The sequence below is a fragment of the Bubalus kerabau genome, chromosome 1, assembly GCF_029407905.1.
Source record: "Bubalus kerabau isolate K-KA32 ecotype Philippines breed swamp buffalo chromosome 1, PCC_UOA_SB_1v2, whole genome shotgun sequence".
Classification (NCBI taxonomy): domain Eukaryota; kingdom Metazoa; phylum Chordata; class Mammalia; order Artiodactyla; family Bovidae; genus Bubalus; species Bubalus kerabau.
The window spans coordinates 250,809,692-250,836,534 of record NC_073624.1 but is presented as its reverse complement, the minus strand read 5'-3'; the positions used below and the strand labels follow the sequence as shown (position 1 = coordinate 250,836,534).

The 26,843-nt window shown below is 45.3% G+C and overlaps 1 protein-coding gene across 1 annotated transcript; it reads right to left on the bottom strand.

The window, feature by feature from the left end:
* Window positions 1–26,843, bottom strand: CKMT2 (creatine kinase, mitochondrial 2). The gene is made up of 10 exons (XM_055562950.1): window positions 26,757–26,843; window positions 14,385–14,556; window positions 12,870–13,068; window positions 10,914–11,009; window positions 10,240–10,461; window positions 8,524–8,609; window positions 7,458–7,581; window positions 4,686–4,820; window positions 3,157–3,282; window positions 1–262 (listed from the first exon to the last, which is right to left on the bottom strand). The coding sequence occupies exons 2-10, from the start codon at window positions 14,534–14,536 to the stop codon at window positions 143–145; spliced, it is 1,260 nt and encodes a 419-aa protein (XP_055418925.1). The 5' UTR covers window positions 14,537–14,556; window positions 26,757–26,843; the 3' UTR covers window positions 1–142.

Genomic DNA, 26,843 nt, shown 5'->3' with positions numbered 1-26,843 from the left:
GATAATAAGGAGAGTTTTATTGTAAAGATAGACAGGACCTATAATTTTTATATTTTTCCAAGTCTACAAAAACTCTCAGAGTAGAATTTCTTTGTCTGTCATACCAGCAGACAGGTTATTTATAAATCAGGGAAAGGAAAGTTCACTTCCTGCTAAACTGAGGTAGAGGAGGTGGCACCTTAATATCCTGGCCTCTCTCCAGCTTCTTCTCACAATCCACCAGGTAATTGACTCCATCGATGACTATCTGAACAAGCTCGACCTTTGACAGTGAAAGAGATGAAAGATTAATTTGTACAGAAGACACATGCAAGGCTTTGATCAAAAGGAACAATACTGGGACACATGAGAACCTTCCCTGTTAGATGGACTGTATAACAATTTCTTCTCATTGTTTCCCTAAAGTTTTGTGGGAAGAGAGGTATCTGATAGCTAGCAGAGATATTACAGGGTTACTCTCGATCTTTCTGTCATTAAGATAAGGTCACTACTTTGTGTGTGAGAACTTTTTAAAAAATATGAAAACCATTAGTTTGCATTTCAGACATTTCTTCCCCATCAATCGCTGCTAAAAAATGACAGTTTGTCTTAAAGTATATCTACACAGTGACACCCTCGTGATATTCTCTGACCCAGACTTAAATTCTGACTTGCCACTAAGCTACCTGAGCACTAAACATGCTACAGTTCAGATATTATCATTTACACAGTGAATGGCTTTCTGAACAATATTTCAACTCAAATATTTGGCAATTAAAGAATGTTTGCAATGTACCAGGCTAGTTTGTTACTTAAGGAAACTATGTGAATTGCATTAAGATATACTTTTTAAAAAACCCCTGCTTAAAATAAGTTAGAACTTTCATTTACAAATAATTGGTTTTCTTAAACTAGAGTACATTTACCTATGATTTTTCCCCTGGGAATCACCTCTCAAACAAATTTCTTGCACTGCTCCTAAAAAAACCCAACTAAGGTAGTAAGTAATTACTATTTAGTTCCAGACATCACTAAAATACATGATATAACTCAAGAATGCCAAGCAATAATGGAGGAGATGGTTAAGTGTTACAGCTGAACATATTTTAGGCATGATGGAGTCTAGTGTCCTCCCCATTTCTTTTCATACAGAGGGAAATGGAAGCTCTAAGAAAGGGTTGGGTCAAAAAGCTAGTCATTACTAATTAAAAAAAAAAAAAACTTATTTTTTCTACTTATCCAACTGACCCATTCCATTGTTGATGAGGATGTGGTGAGGGGTCATTACTGCCAGTGGAACTCTCTTGGTATAAATCTTCTGATAGAAAACTTGGTCATAAGTACGGGACTCTCATATTTAACCCAAGAATCCCCTTTCTAGAAATATATCCTAACTAACTAATCATAGTTGTGATCAAAGTTATACATAGAGATGGTCAAGCATAATATCAAAAAATCAGGGAGATGTTAAATAGATATGTTTTGAAGAATATTTAATACTGTAGAAAAATGCTCATGTTGAAAAAAAATACATTGGGAAAAAGCTGTTTTATATCCAACATATGTAATAATACTAAATTTAGTAAAAAAATTTTTTTTGAATAATTGTAAGAATGGAAGGCAATTTAGAATAATGTTCACAATGGTTAACAGGGTTGTTGGTTAAATAAGTGGATTTTTTTTTTTTAACACTTCTGGGAATTTTTCTAGTCCTTTTAAAAGATCACTTACTAAATCATAGGTGTTGTTTTTTTTTTAATGATGACCACCTAGCTTTCCAGTAATTAAAATCAAGTTTTAATATTAGAGGCAAACAGGGCTAGGGCCCAGATTTTCTTTATTATTCACTACACCATACGTTATTTAGCTAATTTCAGAAGGTGTGGTATTTATAGCTGCTGCTTCCTCAAGTACTTTACCAGAGCTGGTAGCATGCAGGCTGATTTCATTGTTTTGTTTTCCCTCTTCCTTCCCTCAGTTTGCTGGTAGGAATACCAACTAACAATGAAATACGCAAAAGATGGCAAGAAAGAAGAAAGAGCATCAGTGATCCATGGGTTTAACAACCAGCCACTGAGTTATTGAGTTGTATGTTGTTGTTGAGTTGTTAAGTCATGTCCGACTCTTTGCAACCCCACAGGCTGCAGCATGCCAGGCTTCCCTGCCCCTCACTATCTTCCGGAGTTTGCTTAAACTTATGTCCATTGAGTCAGTGATGCCACTGAGTTGTATAAGAGCCTTTTAATTAATGATGGGCACAGTATGTTCAGGGCTTCCCAGGTGATGCTAGTGGTAAAGAGCCGTCCTGCCAGTGAAGGAGATGAAAGAAACGTGGGTTCTATCCCTGGGTCAGGAAGATCCTCTGGAGAAGGAAATGGCAACCCACTCCAGTATTCTTGCCTGGAGAATCCCATGGACAGAGGAGCCTGTGGGTCACAAAGAGTTGGACACAACTGAAGTGACTTAGCAAGCACATATATTCAATGAGATAAACTGGGAGGAATTACGGAGATTGGGATTTGCTTAGGATTCTGCTGCATGTTCATTATGTGTGCTCTTTGTGCTTCTTCTCACGTGTCACTCCAGGCCTACCTATAGTTTATGAATCTCATTTATCCTTTATATTCACAGAATCCTAAGGGCCATCTGCTGAGCACAATCTTACACATATCTGGTGCATACCGTATTTGCCATCTTGAGCACTAAATACAAAATTTTACAAACTACCAAGTAGCTAAAAATGCCCAAGTGAAGATGATAGCATGTGATCTTCATCAAAGGCAACTCAGAATCAAGAGAAAAATCCACTATTTCACTCCACTCAGGGAGAGCACACGTGTTCTCTGACTTCACAGTGCTAAGACTGCTGTCCTTTAGCAAAACAGAGCTCCTGCCACTCACGATTGCTGGAACAGCTCTGGGGGCAGGCGGCTGACAGCAGTCCCACTGTGAATTCCTTCGTTTGTCTATACATTCTCAGATCCCGTGGTTCTTACCTTTATGCAGTGCTTTCCCATGGAGGACCAGTGCTACAGAATGAAATGCTAACATGGCACAGGACTCAACGGGCCTAGAGGAGGTCTCGAATTTTGGAATAAGGAAGGGCTGTTGAGGTTACTTCTTTTCCTCTTAGGCTGATTTTGTTAGCTCATTTTTGGAAAGTGAGAGAAATGTTACCTCCGATCGGCCAATTCGATCTATGTTGGAAATGTCATACACGTCTGCTACCGCTGCAGTGTCCACACCACCTGTGCCCCGCTTCTGGAGTCTCAGGTTCTCCAGGATCTTAGAAAACCGTGGATCCTGGGACAAAGGAGAATACTTGATGTCATAAGAGGCAAAACTGATTCATCATCCTTGGCACACATAGAAAAGATGTAAAATGAGAAGTAATAACAATGCATATTTAGTAAGCATATATTTGGGCCTCCCAGGTGGCTCAATGGGTAAATAATCCTCCTGGACTGCAGGAGATGCGGGTTTGATCCCTGGGTTGGGATGATCCCCTGGAGGAGAGCATGGCAACCCACTCCAGTATTCTTGCCTGGAGAATCCAAAGGACAAGAGGAGCCTGGCAGGCCACAGTCTATAGGGTTGCCGAGTCAGACACGACTGAAGTGACTGAGCACGCATGCACAAACACAAACATATACTTACTATGTACCAGGGCCCTGTGCTGGAACTTTTAAAACTTATAATAATCCCATGAAGAAGGTATTACTTTTACCCCTATTTCACAGATGAGGGAACTAAGCCTCAGAGAAATTAACTTGCCTAAAAGGAGAACATAGCTAGAAGGTAGCAGAGCTGTTATTAACTTCTATACCCCTATTTTTGCATCTAGATACCCTTTGGTGAGCTTATTGTTCATCTGTATAACAGTTGTTATTGATACAATTAAAATCAAGACATTAAGTCACATCAAATAATTTTCTTAGAACTGGAATTTTGAATATCATCATCATACTTTTTTTGGGGTGGGGGGGGCCGAAATCACATTTTCTAAACTTGTTTTAAAGTATTTGATTCACTTGGTGTGCTATGACAGAGAAACCCCCAGGTGCCCACCAGAATCCATTTTCCTATCTTAACAGGTGAGCTGAGGAAGTAACCACTGTCTAGGTTCTTACTAATGGAACAAGCAAAAGTGACAAGTGCCGCTGCCAGGCCTAGACCTTAGATCTTCACACGGACACACTGGCATGCTCTCTCGCCTCCCCACAAACTGAACATGAGGTCTGACTGTGACCAGGCCTTAAGGAAGTGGTGCTTCAAGTGTAGTTCCCTGACCAATAGCATCGGCATCACCTGGAGACTTATGAGAAATGCAAATTCTGTATTTTGGGTTTTCACAACCCTCCACGTGATTCTGCTGCAGGTTCAAGCCTGAGAGCATCTGAACTAGGAGAGAGAAGGAGATGGAAGGCTGGCCAGGCAGCAGAGAAGCCTTCCTGTCCATCTCTACTTGTGATATGATGGAGGATTTAAACTTCCTAAAGTCACATCCCATTCTTACAGCCCCTTAACCTCTTATCCTATGGACACAAGTGTTTTTTTCAAGCAAACAACCTTTTCTTGTCACTTTCTTTCATCTGTCAGAAAGTAAAGGTTAAGGAATGGACTGGGACATTTTCCCCTCCACAAAGCAGCCCCAGGTGAGCTCATCCTGGTGGAACCCAACAGGACCACAGGCTACGTGACAGTACCTTGCTGAGCTTTGGGATCCTGACGTGGACACCAGCTCGCAATCCTGTGCCGAGGTTCGAAGGGCAGGTCAGAATGTACCCCAGGCGCTCATTCCACATGAACTCCCAGCCTCGCTCTTGGATTAAGCGTTCCACCTACAACAGGGAGCAAATGATGAAGTTCTCAGAGAGCCATTCACTCAGCATGCCCCCAGCACCAGAGAGAGGTGTGCGTACTGTAAGTTTGCCATGAATAAAACTTAGGTAAATTTATAGTACTACTTCTATATTTGGAAAGGAAAAAGTAAAACTAACTGCAGTTCCTTTTTTAAAGTTATTTTTAATCCTTTTAATAATTTTATTTATTTTTTGTGGGTCTTCATTGCTGCAAGGGCTTTTCTCTAGTTGTGGTGAGTGGGGTATGTGGGCTTCTCAGTGCGGTGGCTTCTTTTGCGGCAGAGCACAGGCTCTAGGGCACTTGAGCTTCCATAGTTGCAGCATGTGGGCTCATTGCTTCCAGCTCCCAAGCTCTGGAGCACTGGCTCAATAGTTGTGGCACATGGGCTTTGTTGCCCCTCGGCATGTGGGATCTTCCCGGATCAGGGATCAAACTCATGTCTCCTGCATTGGCAGGCGGATTCTTTACCACTGAGCTGCCAGGGAAGCCCAATATTTTTTTATTGAATGAAAGATTCTTTAAATTCTATAATGCTTTACAATCTTCAAAAGTTTCATACACGTGATTTCATATATTCTCATAATAACCTTTTTTTCCTCCTACCCTATTACCCCTCCCCCATCCCCTCTCCCCGCTGGTAACCACTAGTTTGTTCTCTATAGCAGTAAGTCTACTTCTTTTTTTGTTTTATTCATTAGTTAGTTGTACTTTTTAGATTCCATACATAAGTGAGATCATAACAGTATTTGTCTTTCTCTGTCTGATATTTCACTTAGTATAATGCCCTCCAAGTCCATCCATGTTGCTGCAAATGGTAACGTTTCAATCCTTTATTCTATAGTACTTCATTAATAGAAAATTAAACCTCTTCTATCACTATATCAAAATGGTCCAATTAAATTAGATGAACCATGTAAAGCACTGAACACAGTACCTAGGACATCAGTTCAGTTCAGTCACTCAGTTATGTCCGACTCTTTGAGACCCCATGAACTGCAGCATGCCAAGCCTCCCTGTCCATCACCAACTCCCGGAGTTCACTCAAACTCACGTCCATTAAGTCGGTGATGCCATCCAGCCATCTCATCTCCTGTTGTTCCCTTCTCCTCTTGCCCCCAATCCCTCCCAGCATCAGAGTCTTTTCCAATGAGTCAACTCTTCGCCAAAGAGGCGGCCAAAGTATTGGAGTTTCAGCTTTAGCATCAGTCCTTCCAATGAACACCTAGGGCTGATCTCCTTTAGAATGGACTGGTTGGATCTCCTTGCAGTCCAAGGGACTCTCAGGAGTCTTCTCCAACACCACAGTTCAAAAGCATCAATTCTTTGGTGCTCAGCTTTCTTCACAGTCCAACTCTTACATCCATACATGACCACAGGAAAAACCATAGCCTTGACTAGACGAACCTTTGTTGGCAAAGTAATGTCTCTGCCTTTCAATATGCTATCTAGGTTGGTCATAACTTTCCTTCCAAGGAGTAAGCATCTTTTAATTTCATGGCTGCAGTCACCATCTGTAGTGATTTTGGAGCCCCCCAAAATAAAATCTGACACTGTTTCCACTGTTTCCCCATCTATTTCCCATGAAGTGATGGGACCAAATGCCATGATCTTAGTTTTCTGAATGTTGAGCTTTAAGCCAACTTTTTCACTCTCCTCTTTCACTTTCATCAAGAGGCTTTTTAGTTTCTCTCTACTTTCTGCCATAAGGGTGGTGTCATCTGCATATCTGAGGTTATTGATATTTCTCCCGGCAATCTTGATTCCAGCTTGTGCTTCTTCCAGTCCAGCGTTTCTCATGATGTACTCTGCATAGAAGTTAAATAAGCAGGGTGACAATATACAGCCTTGACGTACTCCTTTTCCTATTTGGAACCAGTCTGTTGTTCCATGTCCAGTTCTAACTGTTGCTTCCTGACCTGCATATAGGTTTACTAAACAATAAATGTCAGTTGCTCTTATTTTTTCATATGAGCATTGTAGGAGGATATAGTAGTTCTCAGCAAGTAAGGCTGTGGTCGTGTTGTTTTTGTTGTTCAATCGCTAAGTTGTGTCCAACTCTTTGCGACCCCATGGACTGCAGCACGCCAGGCTTCCCTGTCCTTCACTATCTCCTGGAGCTTGCTCAAACTCATGTTCATTGTGTCGATGATACCATCCAACCATCTCATCTTCTGTCACCCCCTTCTCCTCTTGCCCTCAATCATTCTCAGCATCTGGGTCTTTTCCAGTAAGTCGGCTCTTTGCATAAGGTAGTTAAAGTATTGGAGCTTCAGCATCAGTCCTTCCAATGACTATTTAGGGTTGATTTCCTTTAGGATCGCCTGGTTACATATGAACATAGATGCATCCTATACTGTTTCTATGCTTAGAACAGCCAAGAGCTCTGTTAAAGAAATCAGAAAATAGCTAATGATCCACAGACTTCTCTAAACCATCCTGCATTGGGGCAGGAAGCATGGGAGCTTGCTGGGAGCCGCAACCCAAAAGAGTGCCACGATCCCTAGAAAAAAAAAATTAGCCCTGTCTTGGAAGTCACCACAGTACTTTTTTTCAAGAATGAAAAATATACAGATTTTATTTTAGTGAATATTCAGAATTCTCTGATGACATCTTACCTCTTTAAGTCCACGACAGAATCGCTCAAATACTCTTTTCATATTGCCTCCCTTCTCCATAGAGATTACTCTGGTGTGGTCTTCCTCATTAATCCAGATGAGAAATGTCTTGTCATAATTATGCCTAATGAAGTGAGAAATATGGTGTTGAGTGTTAATTACATTTGTTTCAACACATGAAAATTCCTATTACCTCTGTAACTTGATTGCATCATTTCACCTTACTCATTGCCTTAGATGGTCCTAATTTCTTCACTGTGCCCGCACAAGTACTGCAAAATAATGTTACCCTGACAGAATGAAGAGTAACACCAACTCCAACCCTCATGTCATGTTTTTGACAAACAATAACATAATCTCGCTCATTCTTCAGACTAGGATGACAATAATTCAGCCATGATAACTTTCAGCTTTGTTGCTAACAAGAGTGTCCTGTCTCCTAATAGATTCAACCAAAATCATATGGCACTTAATAAAAGATTTTACCTGCAGCCCAACATGTTTGGGATACAGATTTCACATGTTTGCTGTATAGATCCTACCTCTGAACTCGCACTGAACGGCTGCTCCCCAACACTTTGATCTGGGCTCCTTCTGGTAGTGCCATAATAACTACCAAGGAATAAGAATCAAAGTTGCCTGAGGACAGTTGGCCAAGGTAAAATATGTGTACACTCATAGCCACTCTTCCTTGTAGGATTTTGCTTAAATCCTCAATATTTATTTTTCATTTTCTGCTCTTCTGTTTTAATGGCATGAAACAGAGATTCTCTAAAGTCAAATAATATGAAGCTAATTTTTTCTTACAATTTTTTCTCATGCATAATTCATGCAAACCAGCTAGCATTCCTGCACATCTTGGAAACATTACTATACTTATACATTAAACACATACACACACAAACACCAATTTCTACGAACTCTATCTTCTCCATTTCTAAGTACTCTATCTTCTCAAGCCAGGCATGCTGTCAAGTGCAGGTCACAGCAACTTTACGTTAGGACAAGCAGTGATGTGAAGGAGAATACTGCACACACTGCAAATGTGAACATGCTAAGTCCATACCAGATTCCCCGGGCATCTGGCCAGTCACGGGCCATCCCAGCACAAGTTAGTAAAGGGGATACTGGCTTATCAAATAGAAAGTGGTCCTGCAGGCCAAAAAGGACAAAGCAATAAGACAACACTAATGAGATCAGACACGATGGCAAGTGCCAGGTGGTCAATTTCCAACTCACTAATAATGGCTGAGGTCTCTCAGGCAGTGCTTCTCAGTGTTGGCTGCTCACTATAATAATCAGAGAGCTTAAACAATTCTAATGCCCAGTTCCCATCTCTCAGAGATTCTTGTTATTGGCTGTGGCCTGGACATTGGTATTTTCTAGTGTACAGCTAAGGTTGAAAACCCCTGGCTTAACCCAGACGGAAATCCTTAATCACTATGGAGTGTGTCTATCCAGCCAGCACCAACCCCGTGCAATGGCAGAGTGGGCAGTGAGCAGGGGGGTGCTGTCCCAAGAAGTGTTCCACACAGTTGCATTCTCCATGTCTCTAATGTTGTAGGTTTACTTATTCTTATTATCCTTTTCATTACAAACTACTCGAGATGTAAAATAATGATCTGTAAATAAAAATAATCACCATTCGTCTAATGCTTACTCGGTGTCAGGCTCTATGCTATGTACTTTTTATTTCCTTTAATCTTCACAACAACACTCTGAAGTAAATGTAATCGTTCTATGTGATAGGAAAAGAAAACTGAGGCTCAGATAAAACAACCTATCACACAGCTAGGAAACGGCAAAATCTAGATGCAAACCTAGACCTGTCTGACTCCCAAGTATGCCTCTAACTACAATATACCACGCCACAAATCAAAATCAGCGTCCAGAGACAGGCATTTTTCTTGCTTGTGTGGACACAGTAAGAATATGAATGTGGATTCCATATATTCCAATATGATCACACTGAAGTCAGAAATCAAGAGGACACGGGAAGGGGAGTCCTTCTACAGTCTCTAAGTGGAAGAGCTGGGACAGGTTTAGGGACTGTTATTGCCCAGGAAACAGCGTGGCCTTTAAGCTGGAGACCAGAAGCAGCTACTTGAGGCCGAGGAGTTGTTCTGTAACAGGGCAAGTGGAGAGAACCAGGAGACTGAGGCAAGGCCTCAGTTGGCCCATCTCGTTTGGAGATGGGGCATCTTTTCTGGTATCACATCTTCTGAAATAACAGAAAATTTGTTTCTCCTTTTCCTTGGAGTTTAAAGTTACTTGTGAAAATGCCAGGCCAAAAAAAGGGACTTGGGTTTTGTCTCCCCTAGTGTGAGACCAAAGCCATGGAGAGCCTGGGGAGGCAGCAGGAATCTCAGAGGCGGGCTCTGGTGTGAGGCAGGTTTGGGGGCAGGCCTTTGACCTGGATGATTCCCCTTCCAGATGTTCCGGGCTTTCTGGATTTGAGTGTGGCCGCGGAGACACAGGCAGGATTTTCCATGCCCAATTGTTCCGATTTATCAACAAGCCCCGGGATCCTCCATCCACCCCCACCCACCAATCCCAGCCCACCCTATGGTTTCCTCTGCAGACTTCATTCAGAGACCATCTCCACTTTTGACCTAAACTTTTAAGGCCTGATCTTTCTGCCTTCGACTGACCGGGTTGAAACCCCAGCAAGCTCCCAACCAGGGCAGGGTCCTGGGCTCCGGAGAGGCCACACAGCAGCCACTCCGGGCCCTCTCAGCACCACCCCGCCCCTGGCAGCCCAGGTGGTTCAGAAGCCACTCACATCGATGAGCCGCTGCTGGTCCTGCTCCGTCATCTCGGACAGCTTGTAGTAGCGCCCGGCCAGGTCCCCCTTGAGGCCCTCCAGTGCCGTGATGGCCACGTTCTCCACCTCCCTCCGCTCTGCCCGGCTGCAGGCGGGCGGCAGGCTCAGCCCGCGGATGCTGCGGCCTGTGCGCACCCGAGACGACAGCACGTAGTGCTCGTCGAACTGCCCCTGGGTGATCTGCGGAGCAGAGCGCGGGGTCACTGTGGGGCTGTGGCCACAGTGGCCTCCACCCCGCCAACCAGGGGACCCCCGGGCACAGAGCACGTGTGCATGCTGGAGCCATCCTGCCACTCTGGGGGCTGGGGTCTTAGAAGTCAACGGAGGAGCTACTTCACAGGGCGCCCTCTGCAGTCCTTTATCCCGGCTAGATTTGGGGTGAAAAAAGGAACTGTTTCAGGAAAGGCTGAAGGTTTTCGGTGACCACCACTAACCTGGTGGTAGGAGGCAAGGAAAACTGACTTTGGCTATTTCCTGATGGTGTCAGTGGTCCTCCAGGGAGCATGGTGTGGGAAAGCCATCACAGAGCTTTCAAGGGCAGCTGGACCCAGGGACCCTTCTCTCTCCTTCTCTCCGTCTTGGGTTCTGGAGTGCCAGCTTCATGGGAGGGTACAGAGGTGGCTGGAGCCTACCTTGGATGCATCCAGATCCGTGGGGTGCTTCATCACCCTAGGGTCATAGCCATTGTGCCTCAGCTTGATGACAGGGTCAAAAAGGTCGGCAAACACCTGCAGGAGGGAAGAGGCTCCTGTTTCCTTTGGAAAGGACCAAGGTAGATGTTTCTTGGTTCAACTACTTTAATTGGTTCATCATTTGCTCTTTTTATCTTAAGCGCCAAGCCAAAGGTGATGCCCTCCTTCTCTGAAATTCTCAGTGCAACCATGCAGGAAATAGGTGTGACACTGCATTGATGGCTAATCATAATAATAGTAGTAGCAGTTGTTGTTCAGCCACTAAGTTGTGTTTGACTCTTTGGAACCCATGGACTGTTTCCCGCCAGGCTCCCCTGTCCATAGGGATTTCCAGCAAGAATACTGAGTGGGTTGACATGATCTCTTCTGGAGGATCTTCCCAGATCAGGGATCGAACCTGTGTCTCTTGCATTGGCAGGTGGATTCTTTACCACTGAGCCACTCAGGTAGTCCAATAGTAGTAGTAGGCAAATGCCAGAGGAAACCTCTCTCAGGCACACTGCCCCTTGGGTGAGGGCAGAGATACAGATCTCTGTCATGGTAATCTCTTCCCTAGTGGTTCTGCCAAGTTCACTACCAGCAGATGAAGCAAGAAAATTTTGTGTTTAAGAATCCGAAGGATAAAAGAAGCTGCTAGAGCAGAAGCTAAGCAGTTTTGTGGTCAAAACTGGTTCTAGAGTTTAAGTAACACAATACATTTATAGAAAAGTAGTTGCATAGAAAGAAAAGTGCACAGCAGCAGTTAAGGCAAAGCAGGGACCCCTTACCCTTTGAGGACCTTCCCACCCAAACTAACTCGAGTAGAATCTACTTTTTAAAAAACCATAAATTTCTGGAAACATCCGTTAGGTAAAATAAGGATAAGAGAGGTCAAACAGAGCACCCTGCAGCCTCTGGGAGCTGTGGCATGTCAGTCCAGGAGTCAGCCCCAGTCTGGGACTCTGGGAGCTCAGAGCTGGGCTGCTACTCTTGAGTTAGCTGCCCATCTAGCCTATTCAAGATGGCCCCCTCACTCCCTTTGATGACTGCCTTCCCAAGGAACCGCCTTCCACTTCCTGCAACAGAAGGTGCAAAGGAGGCAGACCTGAGGGAGATGGGCTGGAGGTGTTTGCCATGACAAAGAAGTTGCACCGGTGGCTGAGCTCCAGAACAAGGGACCATCCTGGGCTTCTGCCCCTAGAATGAGGATGTGGATCATGGGGTTTCTTCAGGAGATTTGAGTGTGTGCATGCTAAGTCACTTCAGTCGTGTCTGACTCTTTGTGACCCCATGGACTGTAGCCCACCAGGCTCCTCTGTCCATGGGATTTTTTTAGGCAAGAATACTGGAGTGGGTTGCCATAGCCTCCTCCAGGGGACCTTCCTGATCCAGGGATCTAACCCTTGTCTCTTACGTCTCCAGTACTGGCAGACAGGTTCTTTACCACTACCGCCACCTGGGAAACCCCGAGAGACTTAATGATTCACTAAGACTACAGTGGACTGTGTCATCAGTAATTCCCAAACTGAACACCCATGGAACCATCCTCTCCCCTCAATAAAATTCAGCCACAAACATATCATCTCCTATAGCCTCACTGGTGAATACACATTACCAATACAATGAAACAACAAAAAATGAAAAGATTTTATTTTTTCTGTACCAGTTCACCCCCTTGACGAGCTCAGAGAACTGAGTCATGTGATTCATCCCTCTATGGGGAGGGATACTAGAGCAGTCGCAAAGGAAGCCTTGTGCCTGGGAAGAATAGACCTCGTTGTTCCAGAAAGCACCGCAGGTGTTCTACTGAAGTTGGCTCCCCTTTATGGGAACCTGTTCTGAGAATGCAGCCCCACAGAGGGAACCCAAAGCACCCACCCAACACACATACTGTGGATCCGGCAGCTGCGAGTTTACCTCATAGGACTCCTCGTCACCAGCCACCATGCCCACGGTCTTTATGAAGGGGTGGCCAGGGTTGTCCACTCCGGTCTGGATGCACTGGTCCAGGGTATAGCCGTTGGGCGTCACCTTGTTGCGGAGCTTGGCGTAGATGGCCGGCGTGAGGCACTCGGCCATGCAGTTGTTGTGTTTGCGCAGGTCAGGGTAGTCTGCGCTGTCCGCGGAGGAGAGAGGGGTTCAGTGAGCAGCCCCGCGGGGACGGGGCCTAGACAAGAGCTTTGTTTCTGACCAGGCTCTCTTCAGCCAGGGGGCAGAGGGAAACTGGCTAGGTCATGATTCAAGAAAGCCAGATTTCAAAAACATACATCCCTGAACTGCCAAAGAAATGGACCTAGCCCCACCTAAAGAGGTTTATGATGCTGGCTGCAGGAGCCCACAGACTGTGACTTATGTCTATAAACAGAGGAAATAGAATGAAGATAATTAGGAAAGAAACTAAAGTCATATGCAGGCTTTTTTTTTTTAAACCCAGAAGGTTCGGTAAATTACAACAGTCACATTTTGATCCCTTAGGTCTGTGATAGAGAGGCTAAAGTCCCTGCAGGCGTAACTGCACAGAAATTCATTTATTTATCTGTCCTCAATGATGCAAAATTTATGGCTATCTGCTATGCTGAGCTCAGCGCCTGCCTATAGACACAGGCATTCAGGGAATATCTGTTAAAGTAATACATAGGGGAAAATCAAATGGGGGTGCAATCTTACCCTGGGATATGCACTGACTGAATAGGGAATTCAGGACCACCATAAGCACTCTCACCTCAGGAATTCCTGAGGTACCTGGTGGGTGCCAGCAATTTCCTCAGAGATCCTGATTCCCACAGAAGCCAAGTAAGTATTTCTGAGAAACACCTCAGGTTTTCCTCATGTCTTTATGCACACCTGCCTATACGGAATCCCTTCAAGTCAATGCTCCAACTCTACCCAGTGTGAGACCTCTCGGCCATGGTAAGGTCCCCAGAGCGGAGAAGACACTCCATCTTCATTCCACTTCTCTAATTCCCTTCTGCAAGTCCCTTTAAAGCTGATACTTCAAATCACTGCTATCACATCATAGCTTCCAGAAGGCAGTACAGCACGTACGAGGCACAGGTCTGGAATCAAGGGCCCTCGATTCATATCTGGCTACACCAGCTGCGTGAACTCAGGCACTACTTAATTTTCTGAAGCCTCCGTTTCATCACAGAGAGGTGCTAAGAGGAATAAAACACTCTGTGTAAAGTGCTCATCACACCTAGACATGTTCAACAAAGGTTCGGTCTTGTTATTACTATTCCACTAGACCTCACGCTCTGGGCAGGAATGATGAGACTACACTTCCTTGAGTTCACCACAGGTCACTGTGCATCACAAGTCACACTGATTTACTCATCCTTAGAGATGAAAGCGGGGCCCTTGCTGACAGTTTCAGCAGGGGAAAGTGTATTTCTGGCTGGCATTTGGCATCATTTTAAAGCCAAGAGGACTTACCTTGGTGGGAATAGCTTGTGTTGCTCCCGGGCCGCGGCACACACGTTCTGCTTATTCAGCAGGTACCCCGTGGTCAGGGCACCGGTGCCCAAGGTAGCAAATAACAGAGAGGCATTGCGGCCAGTCAGCAACTTTGAGAAGGTACTGGCCATCCTTCCTCTTGGATGAGTGTCTGGAAAACAGAGAAGCTAAGGATTATTTTATATATATATATATATATATATTTAAAAGAATTTTTTGGCTGTGTTATATTGCTTGCAGGATCTTAGTTCCCTGACCAGGGATCAAACCTGGGCCACCACAGTGGAAGCTCCAAGTCCTAACCACTGGGCCACCAGGGAACTCCTGAAAAGCTAAAGATCAGACAGCCTCACAGGACGGCCCTGAACCACAGTATAGAGATCAATAGGGGAGAGAAAAAACTGCAGGAGACTTAGCCTCTGTTTTGTTTTATTTTTTTCTTTCTCCCTCTTTTCCCCACCCTCCTCACACTGCTTGGAAAAATCTGGTTAGTTTTAGATGGAGAGAATGTCAAACTGCTTGAAGTCCATGTCATTTTCTACACCAATATAATATCAAGGAAAAAAATGGAGGCTTTCCACATTTGGCAGCTTGACAGACCAGGTGCTCTTTGGGCTCTGCCACTGCACAACTAGACCCTGAACAGAATGGCATGCTGGGCTTATGAGAGATAGAGGAAGCTGTTACTGAACCAGGCTCATTTTGCCCAACATGCAGGAATCCAAAGTGCTGAGACACTAAGGTTTGCAGCAACCCTTAGGAGGGTTTATTCACAAGGCAGCCACGGAAGAAGATGGGAGAAAAAACTCACAAATTCACCTCCTGGAAAGTAAAGGGCCTGGAGTATTTGTGGGATAACAAAGAAGCATGGCGCTCTGAAGCATAGAGTGCGTGGGGAGTGTGCAGAAAGGTGATTGGGAAAAGGTGTGGTAATTGTCATTTAGCACAGGTGTAATTAGGCTACCTCTGTAGGGTCTGAGGGTGGAGTTTCCAGCCCTGCACTGTCAAAAGGTCACTGAGCTTGGCACTCACACATGCCTAGTTGCGAGGTCAGTGGTCCTTCCAGTCTTAACCGGCTCAGCTCGAACTGGACACAGCTGAGTCCATGTTCCTGGAAAATAACTTGGGCAAACACCTTATTGTTTAGGCCAGAAACTGCATGGCAGACACACAAGCCTTAAATTGACCTTGATTGGTGAAGGCAGGTGAAATGAATTTCACTAATCATTATGCACAGTTTCAAAGTCTCTGAAGAGCACTCTCCTACTTCACGCACCCCAAGTGAGTTGGTGTCAGAACTCAGGGTAAGAAGCCAGGAGATTTGGGTTATCTTGAGTGTGGATGTCCATTTGCACACTAGGATCAGGCTATCAGCAGGGAAAGGGCAAGCTGAGTCTAAGACTCTCCAGCTGAACTAGGACCCTTGAGAGGGGCTAAAGTGGTCCAAGATCAGGAGTCCTCCCAGCAAAAGCACACTTAAATGCTCTAAGGTATATTCAGTTCAGGCCCTACTCTCCTATAGATGAAGATCAAACCATAACAAGCTCTCAGAGATCACTAAGCACACGGAGGTACTATGAATGGGAATCAACAGAATAAAGGGCCACAGATTTGGGCCTCCAATGACTGAAGATACTGTAATTTTCAGACAAGAATGTAGAGTAGCTCTATATAAAATGTTTAAAGAAACGATGAGCAAGCAAGGAATCACAGTGATGAGCAATCAACAGGAAACTACTAAGAATTATCAACCTGATCTGAAAGAGAACCAGAATGAACTACGGATAATAATACAGCTGAAGACAGAATAAATGAATTGGAAGATATACATAATAAATTATCCAGAATGTTGCACAGGAAAATAAGAAAATGGAAAATATGAGACATAAGAGATATAAGGATCGAATGACAAGATCAAAGATACATCTAATGGAGACCTCAGAAGGGAGAATAGAGAAAACAGAGAAGCCATATTTAAGGAGAAATAATGACTGAGAATTTTCCAGGACTGATGAAAAACAAAAATCCACGATTCAAGAGGTATGACATAAACCAAGCAAAATTAAAATAATCCATACATACATGAATAATAGTTAACTGCAGATTACCAGCAACAAAGATATCCAAAGAAGTTAAAGAGAAAAGACAGTTCATCTATAAAGAAAAAACATCAGCTGATTTTTCAACAGTGAATAATGGAAGACAGAGAAATGGTGTCTTTAAGGGGCTAAGAGATAATAATTATTAACCAGACTTGGGAATATAGTCAAAGTATCTTTCAAACCTGATAATGAAAACGGCAATTTAAGGTACTACTAAAATATATGCTTTACTGCTGCTACTGCTAAGTCACTTCAGTCGTGTCCAACTCTGTGTGACCCCATAGACGGCAGCCCACCAGGCTCCCCCGTCCCTGGAATTCTCCAGGCAAGAATACTGGAGTGGGTTGCCATTTCCTTCTCCAGTTCATGAAAGTGAAAAGTGAAAGTGAAGTCGCTCAGTCATGTCTGATTTTTAGCGACCCCATGGACTGCAGCCTACCAGGCTCCTCCGTCCATGGGATTTTCCAGGCAAGAGTACTGGAGTGTATGCTTTACAAAGTAGGAAATAGACAACAGATGGATAGGATGAGATCCAGATAAAGTAGAAAACATGTATAAATCAAGATAAATATATAGTGTCATCAGGGACGAAAATCAGATATCCTGTCTACTACTGCCCAGAGATCAGAATGGAATATTAACCCACAGCATCATCCAGGATGGGGGAGCTATTTACCATGGGTTGATGAGTGGAAAACAATACAGCAGGCAATTCTTAGTACCCTCTCATTATACTGGTCTCTGTGATACCCAAACGAAGGGTGGGATTTTTTCCCCTAGTGTTTAGATTATCAGGACCCTGCTACAGGATTCTCCAAGCATAGGTGGGTTGGATGGCTGCAAGGAGGCTCTTGAGAGTATGGATATGGAATGTAAACATAGGTGAAACCAGGATGAAAACTTGAAGACAATAAACTCCTCTAATAGCGTAAGGTCAGCATGGCTTTACACACAATTCTAACAGTAGCCTTCTGCAGTCCACTTTCTTATCTGACTGCATTTTGGGAACTGGGATCAGTTCCCAGTTCCCAGTTATTCTTCCAGGATCGCCACCTAGAAGTCTTTATTTAACACCTTTTTGAGCAACACTAGGGAGAAATTTGAACATCTCACCTAAAGCATCAAAGTCATTGAAAAAAATTTAGGGAGTTATTTTCCTATGTTAGCCCAGGAAATCAAATTGTCAGACAGCCTTTCCTCTGGCCATGTCTAAAAAGAATCCCCTTCAATCCTAAAGACAGGAATTACTTTAGTAATCAGCAGGCAAGACAAATGGGCTATTTCTTAGAGTTGTTCTAGGGACTTGTAATGGCCCAACATTCATCTGAACACATGTACTTCTTTGCTCCCTACTAGACTTTGGGCTGCTGTCTATCTCCTTCCAAGGGTAGGTCAGTGTTCCTCAAGGAACACCACCCATTCTTCCTGGCTTTTGTACACAGCAGGTGACACTAACTTATATCTTTGAAACCTGTTGTATCCGCTTTCACATCCTCCAATCTGCTTCCTAAGCAGAGAGGCAATACTTTCTTCTCTGATTTAACCATAGAACTCTCCAAAATAAGGGAAGCATGGCCCAAGCTCTTTCCAGACTATATATGGGTCAAAATTTAAGCCAAGACATACTCCCTAAGTTAACAAGAAGTGCATTTGTTTCTGAGTTTGGCTCAAACAGTTGATTTTTATTTTTCTTTCCTTAGTTGGCTTTCAGAGAAGGCAACGGCACCCCACTCCAGTACTCTTGCCTGGAAAATCCCATGGATGGAGGGGCCTGGTAGGCTGCAGTCCATGAGGTCGCTAGGAGTCGGACACGACTGAGCAACTTCACTTTCACTTTTCACTTTCATACATTGGAGAAGGAAATGGCAACCCACTCCAGTGTTCTTGCCTGGAGAATCCCAGGGACAGAGGAGCCTGGTGGGCTGCCGTCTATGGGGTCGCACAGAGTCGGACATGACTGACGTGACTTAGCAGTAGCAGCTGTAGTTGGTTTAGCACTGATGTGTGTTCACATCAGCATGTTTGAGAAGATAAATCCAAAAAGGCAGAGTCAGGAGGAAGCGGAGAGGGTGGTGTCCACGTGCAACCCACCAACCACTGGTGGTCTTTAAAGGTCTTCTCCCTGTGAAGGTGATCTGTGGCTAGGTGTCTGATTCAAAATATTCATGTTTAAAATGTTATCATATCCATATTTTAGTTTCTGTGTGTGCATGCTCAGTCACTAAGTTGTGTCTGACTCTTTGCAACTCCACTAAATGTAACTTGTCAGATTCCTCTGTCCATGGAATTTTCCAGACAAGAATATTGGAGTGGCTGCCATTTCCTCCTCCGGGGATCTTCCCAATGCAGGGATCAAACCCGCTTCTCCTGGGTCTCCTGCATCGGCAGGTGACGTTTACCACTGAGCCACCTAATCAGCTATACTCTAATATAAAATAAAAAGTTTAAAAAAAAAGATGAGGGAACTCAAAAACAGAGAGGTTAACTGACAGCCAAGGGTCAGTTAAGGGAAATCACATGTACTGACTTTAAAGGAAGATCCTGTTTTTACTTATAAGGTTTGCTGCTGCTGCTAAGTCGCTTCAGTCGTGTCCGATTCTGTGTGACCCCATAGACGGCAGCCCACCAGGCACTGCCGTCCCTGGGATTCTCCAGGCAAGAACACTGGAGTGGGTTGCCATTTCCTTCTCCAATGCATGAAAGTGAAAAGTGAAAGTGAAGTTGCTCAGTCGTGTCCGACTCTTAGCGACCCCATGGACTACAGCCCACCAGGCTCCTCCATCCGTGGTGTTTTCCAGGCAAGAGTACTAGAGTGGGGTGCTATCGCCTTCTCCCACTTATAAGGTTTAGTAACGATATTATAGTATGTTTGGATGGAGTCAACCTCTCCTCTCCAAGGAGTCCTCTGCCAGACAGTTCTAGTTGCCTCTGGTTCCTCATGGTCTCTCAGGGATCCTGGCTGGTTCTTCTCAATCAGGGTTTCCACCAAGGGCTTGACAGAGGATAATTATGGGGCCAAATTGCCATCCAGCCACACAGGCATCATTTTGGGCAGCTCTGAAGGGCAGTGCAATCAGAGGGTGGGCCCTCAGGGCTTCCGCCACCCTCCAGGAACACCACTGACCACAGACTTCCAGGGGTCATCAGGCAGTGCAGGTTATGATCACCATGAACGATACTGACATGCTTCATGGAGGGAGGAGTCACAGCGGGCAGCAATGGAGGGAGAGGCAAGATTTGGTGATGAAAGGGTAAGGAGAGGTATCTTTTTACTTGTTTGATAAATATTAATATTTAGATATCTAGTATGTGGCAGCTTTTACAGAGCTCATAGTCTGAGGGGGAAATTCTCATATAGCACTTACTACATGCGGGGGCACATGGTTCCATTAGCTTTATGGTTATTCCCCCATTAAATCCTCACAACAGAGGACGTTCTTATTATCCCCATGTTATAGACAAGCAAATGGAGGTAAAAAAAAGGTAAAATCATTTGTCCAAAAGCACACAGTGTGTGAGTGGCAATGTGGGGATTGTGGTCTAGTGGTCTAGGACTAGTGGTCTGTTTTCACAGTCCTTGCTCTTAACCAGCACCTGCCTGGGCAACTACAAGTTATAATGTCAGTGTTCTTCCAGGGGAACCAGAGCCCCGTGGGAGCCCCTGGGAGGGACTGGAACTGGCCCAGTTCATTCAGCTATACTGTTTCAGGAAGCTGGTCTGGTCTTAATCAGTCTGAGCTATTGTTTACCTCCAGCTGCCCTTGGACTGGCACCAGGACGCAAACTACCAAAGATGAGAGCAGAAACAATGCCCTGACACCACACACCCGTGTGCATAGACAGATAAGCACAGAGGCCTGCTGCATCACCTCTCTGGCCAGCTGCCTTCCAGCCATCCTCCAGGTGGGAGAACCTCCACTGCACTCAGCCCACACTACATTCAATCTACTTTGGAATACAGCAGAAAGAAAGAGAGGAAGAAGGGCTGACTAGCCCTGTTCTATGCCTTGGTCCAGGATCTTCCAGATGAGGACACAGACTCCTTGACTACTGTCACTCATCCAAATCTGGCTCTGGAGAGAATTTATAGAAAATAATTCCCTGAAATGTGGAGAGTTGAAGTCCAGTGGGACTGAGTCTGCCCAGGAGGTATAGTGGCTGCCTGTCCCCAAAGGCGCAGAGAAAAGCCATGACTAGGGACAACCTTGATGGATTCCAGATTCCAGAACATTTGCAGCTACTAGGAACAAATCTGAATGAGGCCTGGCACTTATGAAGGGCTGAATATATGCACACATTTGTAACTAGCACTTTGCTTCACTCTAGAGGTCACCTCTAGGTGCTGCCCTCAGAATGTTTGAGAACATTTGGGGTGGGTTGCCATTCCCTTCTCCAGGTGGATCTTCCCAACTCAGGGATTGAACCCCAGTCTCCTGCATTGCAGGCAGAGTCTTTACCATCCAAAAAACCAGGGAAGCCCCATAGAAGGAGAGAGGCACAACGATACTTAGTGAAGCACTGTGTGCGGTGGCATAAAACCTAGAAGAACCTGTCTATCAGAGGAAGAAGGACAGTATGAAATGTGATAAAAGAGACAATGGAATATTCCATGGCTATTAAAGAATCAGTTTAAAGTGCCTCCACTTCACCTAGATGCATGTCTATGCTCTATTCTTAGGTTAAAAGAGGAAAAAAAATCTCAAAGTAATGAATATGAATGGCTCCAATTTTATAACAATGATGTATCTATGTATGTATTTGCATATATTAGTATAACATAAAGAAAAGTATTAAAGGTTACTCATCAAACTGCAAAAAGCATTACTTCAGAGCCACAGACTTGAAGTAGGCAGATTATTTTCTCTTAATAGAATTCTGTATTATTGCATCACTTGTAAAAACCAGCATGGATTGTCTTTATGATCAAAAATTAAATTTAAAACTAAAACAAAAGTCAGCTGTGAGGTGTGTTAAAAAGTCACATTTTCAGGCTCCATCTTTTGAATGAGTAGCAAGAATGGCACTGTCAACATGTCTATTAAGTAAGCAGGCAATTCTCAGGCCCTGCTGGGTCTACGGAGCCTGCAAGTTGCCTACCTGAGCTTCAGCAACCCCCTCTATATAACGGACTCCTCCATTGTATACGATGAGACCCCTCCCCGAGCTACTGTGAGGACTAAGTGACAGGCTACAGTACGCCCTGAGTAAATGTGAGTCTCTCCCCTCTAGTGATCTTAAGGCTACAGGAGTTATTACTCTCTTCCCACAACCACCACTGGTTTTCCTAGCCAGCACTGGTCTGCCCCTTCTCTGAATGTTTGTTGACTTCAGTTTTACCATTCAAAGTGTTTCATCTAATTGCTTTATTCTGTAATCTCTCTGAGGACAAGCCTTGATTCCAGATGGAGCCCATCATGTATGTTCAGATCCACGTGCCGGGAGCCAGCATATTGCATATTGAGTGCATATTGAGTGCAGCACTTTCCACAGCATCATCTTTCAGGATCTGGAATAGCTCAACTGGAATTCTATCACTGCCGGGAGCCAGTGTGAGGCACTCCGCCCATGGCAAAGGTCATGAGGAAGGAGGCTTGGCATACGCAAAGGCGGGATCGAGCCTCAGGAGTCCCCCTGGAAATTCTCGAGCATCTACCAGAGTCTGCCTACTTTCTGCTTTGTGCTTTCACCTACACCTCTGACTTTACAGGGGGCTGTCCCCCACTACCTCTCTCTGAAAAAAAGAGTTAGCTTACAGCTCCAGTTAATAATTCCTGGGTGTGACAGTGTTTAACCTACAAACTCCTTTGGAAATCCTCTAGCCTGCCTGAATAGGTTTTTCCGGCCACATGTGATTGTTCAGAGCCTCCCAACTGTGAGAGGCAGGAGATGTTCTAAACTGTCTAAACACAGATTCTTTTGAGTAGTTAAAAGATTGATTAGAAATTGTATTGGTGAAGGGTTTTTCACTTATTGAGCCAATGTTTGCTGCTAAGTCTCCATACTCCTTACCTACTGTGTCCTTGGCGGTGTATTGATTGATATAATGGGTGTATAGAAATGTAAAATGCAGCTTTGTCCAATGCTTTTTTGGAGGCTGGTGCCTGACTTTGGAATAATCACCTTTAGAGAAAAATAAGTTTCTTAAAATGTTAACAGGCCTCCAGGCCAGAAGATGATGTAATTCACCTGAACTTTTACATATGATAAGTTTGAAAGCCTGGCTTCGATTAGGACCAGGAACTGCTGTCCTTGCATGACTCCACTCCTTCCCCCATTATCCTCTTTGCACAACTTAAGGTATAAAAACTACTTTGGAAAATAAAGTGCGGGCCTTGTTCACTGAAACTTGGTCTCCCCATGTCGCGCTCTCTTTCAAATTCTGGCTGAGTCTCCATCTGGAGCGCGGAACCCGCCATGCTTGCTAATTATGCCTGGGCTTCTAAGATCCGACCGGGGAGGCCTCAGCGTCTCCTCTCCTTCGGGAGAACGGAAGGACGCCTGTGGCCTACGTAAGTGGTGCAAACTTCTTGTCTTGAAGTTTTATTGGTCTCCTGCGTAAACCAAGCTACTCAGCCTCTTTTCTCCACTGAATTTTCCTACTGAGCTATCCTCATTCTATTACTCTTTATATCCTTAATTAACGTTTAATTAAGCAGTTGTTTCCTGACCCTTGCCTACACCGTCTCTCCTTCGAATACCCTGGATCAGCCGGGGCTGCACGCCGGCATCCACGGATCATCCTTTGAAAACCAATGTCAGGGCTCACAACGTCGATTTCCTCAGTTGGGTTCCCAAGTTCTTCTTCCAGACTCTGACCCTTTACCCAGGCCTTTCCTTCCACCTAGAATGTCCTTTCCATCTTTGCATGACCACACCATACTATCTTTTTTTCATTTAACTACCATTTACCAAACTCCCACCATGAGCCATGCATCATGCAAGAGGCCCATACAAATGTTTTTCTCAGTCTTTAAAACAATCCTGGCAAGTAGGCATTATTTTGCAGATGGAGAAAACAGAGAGAGGTTAAGGGACTTAACAACCAACACTTGATAAAGCTGGGATTTGAAACAGGCTAGTCTCTGGCCCTGGATCCAGGCTCCTTGCAAACCACAGCACCTCACAGGCAGCCCTGCACTGATTAGCAATTGGAGAGAAACCACCTTTGTGCTTCAGGACCTGGGAGCCACAGATCACTTCACTCAGGCCCACAAGACGGTAGAAATGCACTTACCACAGAAACTTCTAGACATGGGATTGTCACCTGAGAGCATGTGACTCCCCCAGCGTCCCAGAATATTATAAGCCTGTCCTCTCTCCTGTCCTCAGGCTTCTGCTGAAGTGGCCGAGATGCCAGGTGCCACTTCACCCACCCCACTCTGACGCCAGGTGCCCAAAGTGCCTGCCAGGCATGCCGGGGATGCTGGGCAAGCCTGCCTTTCTCAGAGGAGATAGGACATGGGGTTTTCTTCTCTCTCCTCCTCTCTTCTCCCCTCCCTCCTACACAAGTAGGGACTGCAGGGATGAGGAGGGAGGTAGTCTCTAGCTCTCACCCCACAGAAGTCACGTGCCTCAGTTTCCCTAACTTGGAACACTTCATGACTCCTGATTTGATTTTTATCATTAGGGCTACACTCTGGCCAAACTGCTGGGCTGCAAGCCAGTGAGATTTCTAAATGGGTGCAAGATTACAGCCAAAAAGCAATGGTGCTGTGGTTATATACTTGCCCTCTCCACTGAAAAAACAAGAACCGTGACACTAAGCCCTTCGGTCATCATGCCCAAGAGCCCCCCACGTCTGTCTCAGGCAGGCGTACTGGGAGTCTGGATCAGGTTTGGTCTGGTTCTGTCACATCCTAGGCTATGGACAGAACCCAGCCTTGAGTTCTGTCACTGCCTCAGTTCTGACCTCCTGGAGGTTGTCCTGAGTAACTGGAGGGAGACGCCATGGGTGCCATTCTGCTGACTCAGAGTTATTTCTGGTCCAGCTGTACAGGGCGTCTGCGTTTCGAGCTCCTTGGAGGGCAGTGGAAGGCCAGGGGTCGGACCACGTGTTGGCGTTCCCTCCAGAGAGAGTGACCCCAAAATAGAGGGCGTCCTTGAGGCTGGACTAACTCCACAGAACACTCTGAACAAATTCTCCTGATGTCACTCGTGGCCAGCAGAGACCGGCTGTCCCATCCCAATTCTAAGGGAGCAAAGGGTTCAAGTTACTTCTCCACCCCCAAATGTACTGGCACCCTAAGAGGCACCCTTGGGCATCTCCATTCTATTTAACAAGTAGAAAGTCATAAGCAGAGAAATCTATGGTCCTTCCCTGTAAAACAGAGGCCTTTCCTAGGCCTCCTGGTGATGAAGACATACAACCATCACAAGCTCATCTCTCAAGGGTAAGTTGCTTTCAAGAAAATAGGAAGCTAGGAACCATCTAGTTCTTTGAAATGCTGTACAGGAGTGGAAGCCTCCTTCCCTGCCCAAGGGAAGGAGCACTGTGGCCTCCTAGGCAGCAGTGGGTGTGACCTCCAGCGGTCACCTTCAGATGGGCTCCCTGTGGGATTCCTGGCTCAGTGAGCAGGGACTCCCAGAATGCTGATGCAAGGTCCCATGTGGTCCCCTCTGGGAAGGCAAATGGCTCCTGTTCTAGGCTGTGGCAGAGATGGAGTCCCAGAGCCTCTGAGCCAGGGGCAAAGTCTGTCTCCAAACCAGTCCTCCTCCTGCCTTGGAACACGCAGGATGCTCCATTCCTTCTGTCCCCCAGCCCAAGTTTCCAGGACCTTCCTCAGCCTCCTCTTTAGGAAAACTGACCTGGCCCCTGGTCCATGCTGTAAGGGTAGATTTGCTCAGGAAGCTGGAAGAGTTTGTGGGTGCATGTGGTGCTCGTGCCCTTTGCTGGAACAGTGCCTTAACCCACAAAAGGTTTGAGGGGGCAGGCTGGAAAAGGTGCCCACAAAAGTAGAAGAGGAAGCGGAGGGCTCACACAGCCTAATAACCCCCAGAGCCAGCTTGGGAGGCTCAGGAAGCCCCTTGCCAAGTTCTGCTGGCAGCCATGTTCTTCTATCTGAGCACAGGGGGAACTGACCAAGGACACAAGCTCTGACACAGAGGCAGCGGGATGGCTGCAGATAGGAAACGCAGCACTTCTGGAAACAACACACCAGGTGAACGCACGAAGCCGTGTCATGAGGCCACTGATTGCCACCTCTGCTGATTCCACCTGACCCTGTGAAGGAGGGTGCCTCAGAGGCTCCCTCAAAGGAGGGAGGCTCCGCTCAAGGGAAGGTCCCCGGGCAGCGCTGAGCAGGGCCAGAGGGTTTTGCCTCATTCTGCTGAATGTCACTCTCCACACCCAGCAGAGGTGTCACCTACCCAAGGGACAAAAACAGGGCTGACAGTAACCCAACCAAACAAGCAAACAACAGCCCTTTGCCAGAGATGAAACACACGTAGGCCAACTCTGTAGCATTTTCACCTCCAGTGGGGGGGTTGTGGGTGGTGCAAATAGTTACTTGGGTTTTAATTACTTATTCATTTTATTTGTTTTAATTATTTTAGCTATTTTGTTTAAATTTTATTTAAATGATTTAAAATAAAATTTAAAATATTTTATAAATATTTTAATTGCTTTATTTAAATATTTAAATTAATTATTTTTAATGTTATTTAATTATTAATTTATTAATGGAGTAGAGATTTTAAAAATAGTTCTGTAGCAATAATATTAACCAGTTTAAATCAGGTCTAGCTCCTGGGCCAATCTGTAATTAGCTCCTTTCCAGGGCTTCAAGCTATCCATTTTTCAGTTAGTTTTTCGCAAGTTAAAGGTCTGCATCTCTTCTGATGCTGCTGAGGGAAGCCATCCCTCAAACTAATGAGTTTCTACAGATTACAACGGTAAGAAAGTTGAAAGTTACAGTCCCCAACTCTGTGGCATTTAGATTTTTCTTCCATCAAGAAAAAGTCCTGATTCACTATCAAACACAGGCACTGCAAGCAGGGTGCTGACAGGGTGCCAGCCCCCTGCGCGGAGCTGGCCTACGGAATGGTCACCTGCGCCTGGGTGCGGAGCGGCTCCATCAAGGACAGACGCGCTGCCGGCCCTTCTCAAGAGTTACCACGAATTCCTCACACAGGAGCATCGCCCAGACCCCGGCCCACAGCCCTGGGTCCACCGCTCACAAGGTCCCTACCCTGGCTCTAGCAATGACCCCAGTTTTGGAGGAATAAAGCCGGGTTTCACAGCCACACTGACCTTGGAGCCGAAGCCTCCTGCGTCCCGCCGCTCGCGAACAGCCAAGGACGGTGAGGGTGGGGGCGGGGCCGGCCTTGAAAGGGCTCC